General features: G+C 43.2%; 1 protein-coding gene across 1 annotated transcript in view; it reads left to right on the forward strand.

The window, feature by feature from the left end:
- The window catches only part of sult1st6 (sulfotransferase family 1, cytosolic sulfotransferase 6), a 31,279-nt gene that overhangs the window by 14,997 nt on the left and 1,493 nt on the right, over window positions 1–14,789 (forward strand). Inside the window, exons 3-6 of the mRNA XM_029629727.2 lie at window positions 6,063–6,160; window positions 6,486–6,612; window positions 9,470–9,564; window positions 10,637–10,817. Of these exons, the coding sequence (XP_029485587.1) occupies window positions 6,063–6,160; window positions 6,486–6,612; window positions 9,470–9,564; window positions 10,637–10,817 (501 nt within the window). The remainder of the gene's footprint in view (window positions 1–6,062; window positions 6,161–6,485; window positions 6,613–9,469; window positions 9,565–10,636; window positions 10,818–14,789) is intronic.

Below are 14,789 nucleotides of genomic sequence, written 5' to 3' on the forward strand. Positions count from 1 at the left end.
AAACACACCACCCGGGCAACGAAGGAGTGGCTTCGTAAGAAGCATTTCAAGGTCCTGGAGTGGCCTAGTCAGTCTCCAGATCTCAACCCCATAGAAAATCTTTGGAGGGAGTTGAAAGTTCATGTTGCCCAGCAACAGCCCCAAAACATCACTGCTCTAGAGGAGATCTGCATGGAGGAATGGGCCAAAATACCAGCAACAGTGTGTGAAAACCTTGTGAAGACTTACAGAAAACGTTTGACCTCTGTCATTGCCAACAAAGGGTATATAACAAAGTATTGAGATAAACTTTTTCTGACCAAATACTTATTTTCCACCATAATTTGCAAATTAATTCATTAAAAATCCTACAATGTGATTTTCTGGATTTTTTTTCCTAATTTTGTCTGTCATAGTTGAAGTGTACCTATGATGAAAATTACTGGCCTCTCTCATCTTTTTAATATTAAAACCTAATATTAGATAAAGGGAACCGGAGTTTACAGACAACAAAAAAAATTATACTTATTTTACATATTTCATTAACAAATTTGTGCAACACCCAATTCCATTGTGTGAAAAAGTAATTGCCCCCTTACTTTCAATAACTGGTTGTACCACCTTTAGCTGCCATGACTGCAACAAAATGCTTCCTGCAGTTGTTGATCAGCCTGTCACATCGCTATGGAGGAATTTTAGCCCACTCTTGCATGCAGAACTGCTTTAACTCAGCGACATTTTGTCGTTTTTCAAGCATGAACTGCTTGTTTTAAGTCCTGCCACAACATTGGGATTAGGCCTGGATTTTGACTAGGCCATTCCAAAACTTCAAATGTTTAACCATTTTCATGTAGACTTGATAGTATGTTTTGGATCATTGTCTTGCTCCATGAAATAGCTGCGCTTCAGCTTCAGCTCACAGACGGATGGCCTGACGTTCTCCTGTAGAATTCTCTGATACAGAGCAGAATTCATGGTTCCTTCTATTAAAGCAAGTCGTCCATGTCCTGAGGCAGCAAAGCATCCCCAAACCATCACATGACCATCACGCTTGACCGTTGGTATGAGGTTCTTACCATGGAATTAAGTGTTTGGTTTTCACCGGGCATGACGGGACCCATGTCATCCAAAAAGTTATACTTTTGACTAATCTGTCCATAGAACAGAGTTTTGATGATCATCTAGGTTCTTCCAGGTGCATTTTTGCAAACTTGAGTCAACTTTCTGGACAAGATTGGTCCCAATATGAATCAAGGTAACTGATTAGTAAGGAATACCCCTCACCTTGATGGACTGGGATATGTTCCGGGTTGCCTCTGAGAATAGCATTGACGTATACACAGGCATGATGACTGAGTTCGTCTGGAAGTGTATAGGGGATGTTGTTCCTACTGTGACTATTAAAACCTACCCAAACCAAAAAAACGTGTTTAGATGGCAGCATTCACGCAAAAACTGAAAACACGAACCATCGCATTTAATCATGGCAAGGTGACTGGGAATATGGTTGAAAACAAACACTGTAGTTATTCCCTCCGTAAGGCAATCAAACAAGAAAAACGTCAATACAGAGACAAAGTGGAGTCGCAATTCAACAGCTCAGACATGAGAAGTATGTGCCAGGGTCTACAGACAATCAAGGATTACAAAGGGGAAAACTCAGTCGTGTCGTGGACACCGACATCTTCCTACCAGACATCCTAAACACCTTCTTCGCCCACTTTGAGGATAACACAGTGTCACCGACGCGGCCCGCTCCCAAGGACTTGTGGGCTCTCGTTCTCCGTGGCCAATGTGAGTAAGACGTTTTAGCATATCCTCAGAGCATGCAGAGACCAGCTGGCTGGAGTGTTTACAGACATATTCAATCTCCCTATCCCAGTCTGCTGTCCCCACTTGCTTCAAGATATCCACCTTTGTTCCTGTACTCAAGAAAGCAAATGTAACTTAACTAAATGACTATCGCCTCGTAGCACTCACTTCTGTTATCAGGAAGTGCTTTGAGAAGCTAGTTAAGGATCATATAACCTCCACCTTACCAGACACACTAGACCCACTTCAATTTGCATATTGTCCCAATAGATCCACAGATGATGCGATCGCCATCGCACTGCACACTGCCCTATCCCATCTGGACAAGAGGATTACCTATGTAAGAATGCTGTTCATTGACTATAGCTCAGCCTTCAACACCATAGTACCCTCCAAGCTCATTCTCAAACTCAGGGCCCTGGGTCTGAACCCCACCCTGTGCAACTGAGTCCTAGACTTCCTGACTCCACTACGCTGATCCTCAACACAGGGGCCCCACAAGGGTGCGTGCTAAGCCCGCTCCTGTACTTCCTGATCACCCATGACTGCGTGGCCACGCATGCCTCCAACCCAATCATCAAGTTTGCAGACAACACAGCAGTAGTATGGCTGATTACCAACAATGACGAGGCAGCCTACCATAATTTGCAAATAAATTCATTAAAAATCCTACAATGTGATTTTCTGGATTTTTTTTCTTCTAATTTTGTCTGTCATAGTTGAAGTGTACCTATGATGAAAATTACAGGCCTCTCTCATCGTTTTAAGTGGGAGAACTTGCACAATTGGTGGAGAACTAAATACTTATATGCCCCACTGTACACCTGTTCTGAAAGGCCCCAGAGTCTGCAACACCACCAAGAAAGTGGCACCATGAAGACCAAGGAGCTCTACAAACAGGTCAGGGACAAAGTTGTGGAGAAGTACAGATCAGGGTTGAGTTATAAAAAAATATCAGAAACTTTGAACATCCCACGGAGCACCATTAAACCACAACAAACCTGCCAAAAGAGGGCTGCCCACCAAAACTCATGGACCAGGCAAGGAGGGCATTAATCAGAGAGGCAACAAAGAGACCAAAGATAACTCTGAAGGAGCTGCAAAGCTCCACAATGGAGATTGGAGTATATGTCCATAGGACCACTTTAAGCCGTACACTCCACAGAGCTGGGCTTTATGGAAGAGTGGCCAGAAAAAAGCCATTGCTTAAAGACAAAAATAAGCAAACACGTTTGATGTTTTCCAAAAGGCATGTGGGAGACTCCCCAAACATATGGAAGAAGGCACTCTGGTCAGACGAGACTAAAATTGAGCTTTTTGGCCATCAAGGAAAACGCTATTCCTGGCACCAACCCAACACCTCTCATCACCCGGAGAACACCATACCCACAGTGAAGCATGGTGATAGCAGCATCATGCTGTGGAGATGTTTTTCATCGGCAGGGACTGGGAAACTGGTCAGAATGTAAGGCATGATGGATGCCACTAAATACAGGGAAATTCTTGAGGGGAAACCTGTTTCAGTCTTCCAGAGATTTGAGACTGGGACAGAGGTTCACCTTCCAGCAGGACAATGACCCTAAGCATACTGCTAATGCAACATTTGAATGATTTAAGGAGAAACATTTAAGTGTCTTGGAGTGGCCAAGTCAAAGCCCAGACCTCAATCCAATTGAGACTCTGTGGTATGACTTAAAGATTGCCGTATATAAGGGGAATCCATCCAACTTGAAGGAGCTGGAGCAGTTTTGCCTTGAACAATGGGCAAAAAATCCCAGTGGTTAGATGTGCCAAGCTTATAGAGACACACCCCAAGAGACTTGCAGCTGTAATTGCTGCAAAAGGTGGCTCTACAAAGTATTGACTTTTGGGGTGGGGGGGTGAATAGTTATGCCCACTCAAGTTTTCTGTTATTTTGTCTTATTTCTTGTTTGATTCACAATAAAAAATATTTTGTATCTTCAAAGTGGTAGGCATGTTGTGTAAATCCAATGATACGAACCCCCCCCCCCCAAAAAAAAAATCTATTTTAAGGCAACAAAATAGGAAAACTGGCAAGGGGGTGAATACTTTCGCAAACCACTGTAGCTAGCTGCAGTTGCTAGCTAAGTATGTGAAAATGAAAAATATGAAATCTTTCTCTCTCTATTTCTCTCTTGCTTCTCCTTCATTTAGGAAGTTAAATTAATTTGTTCAACACTGTTTTATTTCTCTCTCTTTGAGTCAACTACTATCCAATTTTTATGCACTGCAGTGCTAGCTAGCTTTAGCTTATGCTTTCAGTACTTTATTAATTATCTGATCCTTTGACTCTGTGAAAAACATGTCAATTCATGCTGCAAGAGCACTGATAGGTTGGAGAACGTCCTCCTGAAGTTGTCATAATTACTGTGTAAGTCTACGGAAGGGGGTAAGAACCATGAGCCTCCTAGGTTTTGTATTGAAGTCAATGTACACGGAGCTAGCTGTCCTCCGTCTACACCATGGTGCTACCCTCTAGAGTGCTGTTGAGGCTACTCTAGAACTTCTAGCAAAATAGTATTTTAATCAATTATCTGGTGACGTGATTATATTTAGTATAGTTTTATCTAATAGGGATAACTTTTAAAATGTTTGAAAATTTACATTTTCATGAAATTCGCTGAGGAGGATGGTCCTCCCCTTCCTCTTTTGAGGAGCCTCCACTACTCCATGGAATGAATTTGACACCCCTGATCCATACAATTTGACTACAAGTAGTAGCCTTCGGTAAAAAAGGCAAGCCTGCAGCCCTGCCCCACGTGGAGTTGGTTGCTAATTTGCATATCCAAGGGTATTCAGGTCTCATTGGCTGAGCTAGCAAATCAGCATTTTTTTGACAAGTATACGCCCTAAACCACTCTATTCTTTCCTAACAGGGCAAGCAGGGACACAGAGAAAATATGCTTATTAACATCCTTAATTATAATTTAAATTCACATTGTAATACATTTTATGTAATATTTCATAGAAATCTGGAACACTGGGCAGATACTTTAATAAACAACTATTTTTATTTTTTATTTTCTTCTGATTTTCACTATCAAATTTACAATTGTTTATATAGAAACAACAAAATTGTATGTTCTGAGTCCATGTCAATGCTTAAATCACATCAGAATACCATTATTGGTTCTGGGGGAAAAAATACACATTTTGATTTCTGAGTGTAATTTCCCTTTAACTCAAGTGCACACCAAGCAAGAGAGGAATGTGTTTGGCTAGTGAAGTTTCTGTTCTGCTACTACACATGTGATGGCAGAGTTTTAAAAACAAATGCCCACCCAATTGATACAAACAATCATGTTGTCATTCTGTCAGGAAGGCCTACCTTGTAGTTAACTTTTAATTGAGAAGGTTTTGGGGAAACCCTTTCTGTCTACCCAAAAGATGGTTATCATTAGCATCACTAACTGGCTACACGAAGACACGGGCACCACACAGACAGGCAGTGGCAATATTGCTGGAAATGAATTGGCAGATGTATTGAATTTGGCCATTTAAATAGGGACTCCAAAACCAACTTCTCTGCTTGAAAACTGCTTATGTGGCATCAATATTAGTCCTAAACATAAATTGTAGTTGCAAAATTGACAAAAAAGTGTAAATAGGAGAACTTTGGTCCTAAAGTCAGTAAGCTTTCTTCCAAACCTAAGATTTGTGAGATTTAAGGAATCGACAATGTCACAGTTTTCCTTGGATTGGGTTTAGATTTCAATCCTGCCCACACAGTATTACGGCCAGGCACTGCTGGCCATAACCAAATCACAGCCATACTTGTGCTGTAGACAGTGCACACTTTCCAATCGTAGCAGAAGAATCAACCTACATCCCACCCATTTCTTTACAGACAGTAGAACTACCAATCGTCACCAATGTTATGTTGAAAGAATGAGACTTTTTCCAATTCAAACATCCACACATTGGTGAGCTAACGTTAGCACCACAAACACAACTGTCCGTCCTTTAACCTAAGTCAAAAATAGTACAGTGGCTTAGGGTGTTAATAAGGATAACTCAACTACGTTGAGTATAGAGGGTCAAACAACAAGAACTGCCAGGGTACGAACATAACAAACATACATACCAAAGAATCATAGCAAACAAACATAGTAAACATAACACACCCACATCAAACCACATCCCCAAATTCAAGGCGAGGGATGCAAAAGCCAGTGCAATGTAAGAATGACCCATACTTTAACCCTTCAAGAACTCCCTAATATTTTACTTATCCTAATTGTGTCTCCTAGGCTTGAGCCTCCTTAAAAACATGGACCCCCCAAGGGTCATCAAGACCCATCTGCCTTTCAAGTTGGTGCCCGAAGGGTTCTGGAAAAACAAATGCAAGGTAAGGTGGAGTACGACTCCTAATTCCCTTTTCATACTACTAAGCTGAGCTGAACTGTACTGTGCTGGGCTAGTTATGCATCCACCGTAGTTGTTGGAACCATGCTGAAAAGGACGATGTGAAGGGACAATATCAGAGCTAGCACATTACAGTTCTGGTCGGAATTATAGTGTGAAAGGTACTAGATTCAGATTGTTTTTCTATGAGTTTGGAGATGCTTTAGAATAAAGTAAATATGTTCAGTTAACGTTATCTGAAAAATGATCCATAGAACAGTAAGGGACAAACAAAACGATACACCTTCCCCTGGCCATCTTCTCCCCAGGCTATCTATGTTGCAAGGAATGCTAAGGACAACCTGGTCAGCTACTACCACTTTGACCGCATGAATCTAACCCAGCCTGAGCCTGGACCGTGGGACAGCTACATCCACAAGTTCATGAATGGAGAACGTAAGTAATATAATGAAACTAACATTTTCCTAAATGACTAATACCAATGTGGTCCTTTATGCCTCAGTTGGTAGAGCATGGCGCTTTCAATGCCAGGATAAAGGAGCACACAGCCATGCAATCTCCATAGACAAGCATTGGCAGTAGAGTAGCCCGTCCTGAAAAGGTCAATGACATTCCATGTGGCACCGTCATAGGATGTCGCCTTTCCAACAATTGAGTTGGGCAAATTTCAGCCCTGCTAGAGCTTCCACATTCAACCGTAAGTGCTGTTTTTGTGAAGTGGAAACGTCTAGGAGCAACAATGGCTCAGCTGCGAAGCTGTAGGCCACACAAGCTCATAGAACGGGTGCTGTAGAGCGTAAAAATAATCTATTCTCGGTTTCAACACTCACTACCGAGTTCCAAACTGCCCCTGGAAGCAATGTCAGCCCAAGAACTGTTCGTCGGGAACTTAATGAAATGGGTTTCCATGGCCGAGCAGCCGCAAACTGGCCTAAGATCACCATGCGCAATGTCAAGTGTCATCTGGAGTGGTGTAAAGCTCGCCGCCATTGGCAGCGGAAATGCGTTCTCTTGAGGGATGAATCACGCTTCACCATCTGGCAGTCCGACGGACATATCTGGGTTTGGCGGATGTCATGAGAACGCTACCTGCCCCAATATATTGTGACAATTGTAAAGTTTGGTGGAGGAGGAATAATGGTCTGGGGCTGTTTTTCATGGTTCGAGCTAGGCCCCTTAGTTCCAGTGAAGGGAAGTCTTAACGCTACAGCATACAATGACATCCTAGAACATTCTGTGATTCAAACTTTGTGGCAACAATTTGGGGAAGGCCCTTTCCTGTTTCAGTATGACAATGCCCCCGTGCACAAAGTAGAGGCCCATACAGAAATGGTTTGTCGAGATCGGTGTGGAAGAACTTGACTGGTCTGCAGAGAGCCCTGACCTCAACCCCATCGAACACCTTTGGGATTAATTGAAATGCTGACTGCGAGCCAGGATTAATCGCCCAACATCAGTTCCCAACCCCACTAATGCTCTTGTGGCTGAATGGGAGCAAGTTCCTGCAGCAATGTTCCAACATCCAGTAGAAAGCCTTCCTAGAAGAGTGGAGGCTGTTATAGCAGCAAAGGAGGGACCAACTCCATATTAATGCCCATGATTTTAGAATGAGATGTTAGATGAGCACGTGTTCACATGTTTTTGGCCAAATAGCATATGTACAGTTGAAGTCGGAAGTTTACATACACTTAGGTTGGAGTCATTAAAACTCATTTTTCAACCACTCCACAAATTTCTTGTTAACAAACTATAGTTTTGGCAAGTTAGTTAGGACATCTACTTTGTGCATGAAACAAGTAATTTTTCCAACAATTGTTTACAGACAGATTATTTCACTTATAATTCACTGTATCACAATTCCTGTGGGTCAGAAGTTTACATACACTAATTTGACTGTGCCTTCTAGTTTTTCCCGGTTTTGACCTTTCTGCCTGCCCTGACCCTGAGCCTGCCAACCATTTGTACCTTGCCACACCACACTGGATTACTGACCTCTGCCTGCCCCTGTCGTTTTGCCTGTCCCTGTGTTAGTAATAAACTTTTGTTACTTTGATACTCTGCATCTGGGTCTTACCTGAAACGTCATGGCCAGTACAACCCAGCAGACTCGGACCAGCTCCGCAACGACATCTTCTCCCAAGGAGCCACCATTGGAAGGCACGAGGAGTTGCTTCGTGGTATCATGGAAGGGTTACAGACCTTGGCCGGGGGCCATGACCAGGTGTTGAACACATTCCTGGAGCAATTCTGCGGGTTGCCTGTTAGGCAGCCTACCACAACGGTAAACTCCCAGCCCCTCTGTAACCCAGCTGCTAGCAACGCCGCCACCCCGGTCACCCCGGTTTCCCGGGAACCCAGCATACCTCCACCAGAACGCTTCGATGGAGAGTCGGGCACCTGTTTGGCGTTTCTCACTCAGTGTTTCCTCATCATCGAGCTGCAGCCCCCCTCCTTCCCATCGGACTGCTCTAAAATAGCGTACCTCATCACGCTGATGTCCAGGAGGGATCTCGCCTGGGCTACGGAGGTATGGAAACAACAGTCAAGAACCTGGACCATAGGCAATATAATTCTAACAAGTTCAATGCTCAGCAATAATACTTATATTATTCCTTTTCCCCAAATGTGTGGGGTATCCTCTTCATTGTCTTATGCTGAGGGCAGCATCATAGCCATAGGCTAGGCTGCATGATTGTGCATGGGATATAGCGTACCTGAATAATAAGCCAGTCATGGGGTTCCATCTGTTGGCTAATCCCCTTGTGTGTTGGGTTTGATGGGCTTCTTGAAGACGTCTTGCACTTCCTTGGCTGTGGAAACGTGTGTTGTGTTCTGGAAGGTCAAGATTAGTTTTGCCTGGCGGATGAAGCCACATCTCAGGTTTAGCTTGCGTAGCTGGGAGCTCACCTCGTTGTAGGTTTCCCTCGGTGTTAGCAGTTCGGCACTCAGTCCTGGATAGATGCATCCCTGCATAGGTCAGACCCCTGGATTCTGCTGCAAGGCAAACAATTTGCCGCTTAACTTTAAAGCTTTGGTCCATACAATCATACACCGAGATCCGTTCCGTAGAGGACCCGTGCGGTGCACAATGTTAATCAACGGCATGGGACCCAGCTTCTCCTGCACGAACTGTTCATAGAAAATAATATGCCCTTTCCGAGAAATAATTCTAGCCTGTGTTTGTCATGGAGACAGAATACTTTTATGATAATGCTAATGTAAATGCTGATAGAATGAGAGTTGGTTGGTTTTGAGTGTAAGTGGTTCAACTGTGTATTGTACTCTCCCTCAGTGGCATGGGGGTCCTGGTACGACCATGTGAAGGGTTACTGGGAGGAACGGGAGAAGAGGAATATACTCTACATTTTCTATGAAGACATGAAAGAGGTAGGGGAGAGCGGCACCAAATGTCCACACACACGGATGCATGTGCACACATAGAGAAGCACACAACACAAAAACTTGCACATATACAGTTTATGACCAGCACTGTCATTTATAAATGTATAGCTTTTCTCTCTCGTAAAGGTGGTGGATTTATGTGTGAAGCCAGGGTCAGAATTATCTTATCTGTAAACACATCTCTGCCACACCTCCATTTCTATGATCTCTACCCCAAAAGCAGACCTGGCTGGCACATGCGTTTCCCCATGTTTAAATTCAAGGTCAGAATGTGCCCGATAGGCGTACAGAGGCCCATTATCAGCAACCATCACTCCTGTGTTCCAATGGCACGTTGGGTTAGCCAATCCAAGTTTATAATTTTAAAAGGCTAATTGATCATTAGAAAACCCTTTGCAATTATGTTAGCACAGCTGAAAACTGTTCTGATTAAAGAAGCGATTAAATTGGCCTTCTTTAGACTAGTTGAGCATCTGCGGCATCAGCATTTGTGGGTACGATTACAGGCTTAAAATGGCCAGAAACAAAGACCTTTCTTCTGAAACTCGTCAGTCTATTCTTGTTCTGACAAATGAAGGCAATTCCATGCGAGAAATTGCCAAGAAACTGAAAATCTCGTACAATGACGTGTACTACTCCCTTCACAGATCAGTACAAACTGGCTCTAACCAGAATAGAAAGACGTGTGGGAGGCCCCGTTGCACAACTGAGGAAGAGGACAAGTACATTAGAGTGTTTAGTTTGAGAAAGACGCCTCACATGTCCTCAACTGGCAGCTTCATTAAATAGTACCCGCAAAACACCAGTCTCAACATCAACAGTGAAGAGGTGACTCCGGGATGCTGTCCTTCTAGGCAAAGTGGCAAAGAAAAAGCTATATCTCAGACTGGCCAATAAAAATAAAAGATTAAGATGGGCAAAAGAACACAGACTTTGGACATAGGAACTCTGCCTAGAAGGAGAGCATCCTGCAGTTGCCTCTTCTCACTGTTGATGTTGAGACTGGTGTTTTGCAAGTACTACCCCCCTAAATTCTCATTATTTGTCTTCCTCACAGAATCCTCAACGAGAAGTGGAGCGCATCATGCGCTACCTTGATCTGTCGCTCGCAGATGATGTCATCAGCCGCATTGTGGAGCTGACCTCCTTTAAGACCATGAAGGAGAACCCGATGGCCAACTACTCCTTTCTCCCCAAACCAGTCTTTGACCAGTCCATCTCCCCCTTCATGAGAAAAGGTATGCCTCCCTCTATCTACTATTAATACATATGTGACTTATCTGAGTCCGTGGCAGATTGCACACTGCTGTGGCTCTCCCTAGCTGTCTTTATGTATATGATCAACCTGAACTCAGGGGTAGACGTAACATAATAAACGAAAATTCTGGGACACTCAAATTAGTATTATATATTATGTTTGGTATGGTATGAATTAATTTGTGGTTGTCCGTCATCCATTTTGTATGATATGTTACGAATTTCAATTTGTACAATATATCCTCCGACCAACCAAGCAGTCACCCACCCTCCCTTTGGGCTGTTAGAGTTTTGCGTTATACGCCTATCCATCCACCCTCCTTTCATTTTTGCCTTAAGTAACCTTCTGACCTATATAACCATACCAAATGTAACATATCATACTAATTTGAGTGTCCCAGATTTTTTTGTTTACTATGTCACGTCTAGTCTAGGGTTTCCCAAACTTGGTCCTGGCCCCCCAGTTCAGCCATCCATATAGGTTAACACAGGCTTAGGCGATCTTACACGTTTTGTTCTATGAGATCATAGTCAGTTAACATGACCTTTATAAATTATTATGAACTTTATGTGTTTTGTTTTTTCTTTAATTTACATACATTTTTTTCAAAATTCTCAAAAAGTGACATTAGCTGATGAATATTATCTCATAGAACAGACAGCGTTTATCCAAAACGCCATTAATTTTCTCCATAGGCTTTGTCCAACTAACCATGGCGGAGTTAGTGGCTCCAAAAAGACGCCATTACTATTTCTCTCTATAGTTACTCTGAGCATGTTATGTATTAACTGCCTTGGACAGTTGTTTATTGGAGTAAATACACTCGATCAATACATTGACTATTTTTTCAGTAGGATGGGGCAAAATTGTTTTGTTACAGTCTAATGCTATGTAAATGCTCGAGTTGAAGAGTACTATTTTTATTTTTTAAATTTTATTTCACCTTTATTTAACCAGGTAGGCTAGTTGAGAAGAAGTTCTCATTTGCAACTGCGACCTGGCCAAGATAAAGTGTAGCAATTCGACACATACAACAACACAGAGTTACACATGGAATAAACAAAACATACAGTCAATAATACAGTAGAACCAAAGAAAACAAAAAGTCTATATACAGTGAGTGCAAAGTTAAGGAAATAAATAGGCCATGGTGGCGAAGTAATTACCCACACTGAACTCTATCAGAGAAGTAGTTGGTAAACCAGGCGAGGCAATCATTTGAGAAACCAAGGCTGTCGAGTCTGCCAATAAGAATGTTGTGATTGACAGAGTCGAAAGCCTTGGCCAGGTCGATGAATACGGCTGCACAGTAATGTCTCGATGGCGGTTATGATGTCGTTTAGAACCTTGAGCGTGGCTGAGGTACACCCATGACCAACTCTGAAACCAGATTGCATAGCGGAGAAGGTATGGTGGGTTTCGAAATGGTAAGTAATCTGTTTGTTAACTTGGCTTTCAAAGACCTTAAAAAGACATGGTAGGATAGATATACAGTGGGGCAAAAAAGTATTTAGTCAGCCATCCACTGTGCAAGTTCTCCCGCTTAAAAAGATGAGAGAGGCCTGTAAACAAAATTGTAGACCTGCACCAGGCTGGGAAGACTGAATCTGCAATAGGTAAGCAACTTGGTTTGAAGAAATCAACTGTGGGAGCAATTATTAGGAAATGGAAGACATACAAGACCACTGATAATCTCCCTCGATCTGGGGCTCCACGCAAGAGACCCGTGGGGTCAAAATGATCACAAGAACGGTGAGCAAAAATCCCAGAACCACACAGGGGGACCTAGTGAATGACCTGCAGAGAGCTGGGACCAAAGTAACAAAGCCTACCATCAGTAACACACTACGCCACCAGGGACTCAAATCCTGCCGTGTCAGACGTGTCCCCCTGCTTAAGCCGGTACATGTCCAGGCCCGTCTGAAGTTTGCTAGAGAGCATTTGGATGATCCAGAAGAAGATTGGGAGAATGTCATATGGTCAGATGAAACCAAAATAGAACTTTTTAGTAAAAACTCAACTCGTCGTGTTTGGAGGACAAAGAATGCTGAGTTGCATCCAAAGAACACCATACCTACTGTGAAGCATGGGGGTGGAAACATCATGCTTTGGGGCTGTTTTTCTGCAAAGGGACCAGGACGACTGATCCGTGTAAAGGAAAGAATGAATGGGGCCATGTATCGTGAGATTTTGAGTGAAAACCTCCTTCCATCAGCAAGGGCATTGAAGCTGAAACGTGGCTGGGTCTTTCAGCATGACAATGATCCCAAACACACCGCCCGGGCAACGAAGGAGTGGCTTCGTAAGAAGCATTTCAAGGTCCTGGAGTGGCATAGCCAGTCTCCAGATCTCAACCCCATAGAAAATCTTTTGAGGGAGTTGAAAGTCCGTGTTGCCTAGCAACAACCCCAAAACATCACTGCTCTAGAGGAGATCTGGATGGAGGAATGGGCCAAAATACCAGCAACAGTGTGTGAAAACCTTGTGAAGACTTACAGAAAATGTTTGACCTCTGTCATTGCCAGCAAAGGATATATAACAAAGTATTGTGATAAACTTTTGTTATTGACCAAATACTTATTTTCCACCATAATTTGCAAATAAATTAATTAAACATCCTACAATGTGATTTTCTGGATTTTATCCCCTAATTTTGTCTGTCATAGTTGAAGTGTACCTATGATGAAGATTACAGACCTCTCTCATCTTTTTAAGTGGGAGAACTTGCACAATTGGTGGCTGACTAAATACTTTTTTGCCCCACTTGTAGGTCTGTAGCAATTTGGGTCTAGTTTGGGTTAGAACCTTTGAAGAGGGGGATGACCGCGGCAGTTTTCCAATCTTTGGGAATCTCAGACGATACGAAAGAGAGGTTGAACAGGCTAGTAATATGAGGTTGCAACAATTTCGGCAGATAATATTAGAAAGAGAGGGTCCAGATTGTCTAGCCCGGCTGATTTGTATGGGTCCAGATTTTGCTGCTCTTTCAGAACATCAGCTATCTGGATTTGGGTAAAGGAGAAATGGTGGGGGCTTTGGCGGGTTGCTGTGGAGGGAGCCGGGCAGTTGACCGGGGTAGGGGTAGCCATGTGGAAAGCATGGCCAGCCGTAGAGAAATGCTTATTGAAATTCTCAATTATAGTGGATTTATCGGTGGTGACAGCGTTTCCTAGCCTCAGAGCAGTGGGCAGCTGGGAGGAGGTGCTCTTATTCTCCATGGACTTTACAGTGTCCCAAGACTTTTTTGAGTTAGTACTACAGGATGCAAATTTCTGTTTGAAAAAGCTTGCCTTAGCTTTTCTAACTGCCTGTGTATATTTGTTCCTAACTTCCCTGAAAAGTTGCATGTCACGGGGGCTATTCGATGCTAATGCAGAACGCCACAGGATGTTTTTGTGCTGGTCAAGGGCAGACAGGTCTGGAGTGAACCAAGGACTATATCTATTCCTAGTTCTACATTTTTTGAGAGGGGCATGCTTACTTAAGATGGTGAGGAAGGCACTTTTAAAGAATAGCCAGGCATCATCTACTGACGGGATAAGGTCAATGTCATTCCAGGATACCCCAGCCAGGTCGATTAGAAAGGCCTGCTCGCAGAAGTGTTTCAGGGAGCATTTGACAGTGATGAGGGGTGGTCGTTTGGTCGCAGACTCATTACGGATGCAGGCAATAAGGCAGTGATCGCTGAGATCTTGATTGAAAACAGCAGAGGTGTATTTGGAGGGCGAATTAGTTAGGATGACATCTATGAGGGTGCCCGTGTTTACTGATTTGGGGTTGTACCTGGTAGGTTCATTGATAATTTGTGTGAGATTGAGGGCATCAAGCTTAGTTTGTAGGATGGCCGGGGTGTTAAGCATGTCCCAGTTTAGGTCACCTAGTAGCACGAGCTCAGAAGATAGATGGGGGGCAATCAATTCACATATGGTATCAAGGGCACAGCTGGGGGCAG

The sequence above is a fragment of the Oncorhynchus nerka genome, linkage group LG23 (assembly GCF_034236695.1).
Source record: "Oncorhynchus nerka isolate Pitt River linkage group LG23, Oner_Uvic_2.0, whole genome shotgun sequence".
Lineage (NCBI taxonomy): Eukaryota > Metazoa > Chordata > Actinopteri > Salmoniformes > Salmonidae > Oncorhynchus > Oncorhynchus nerka.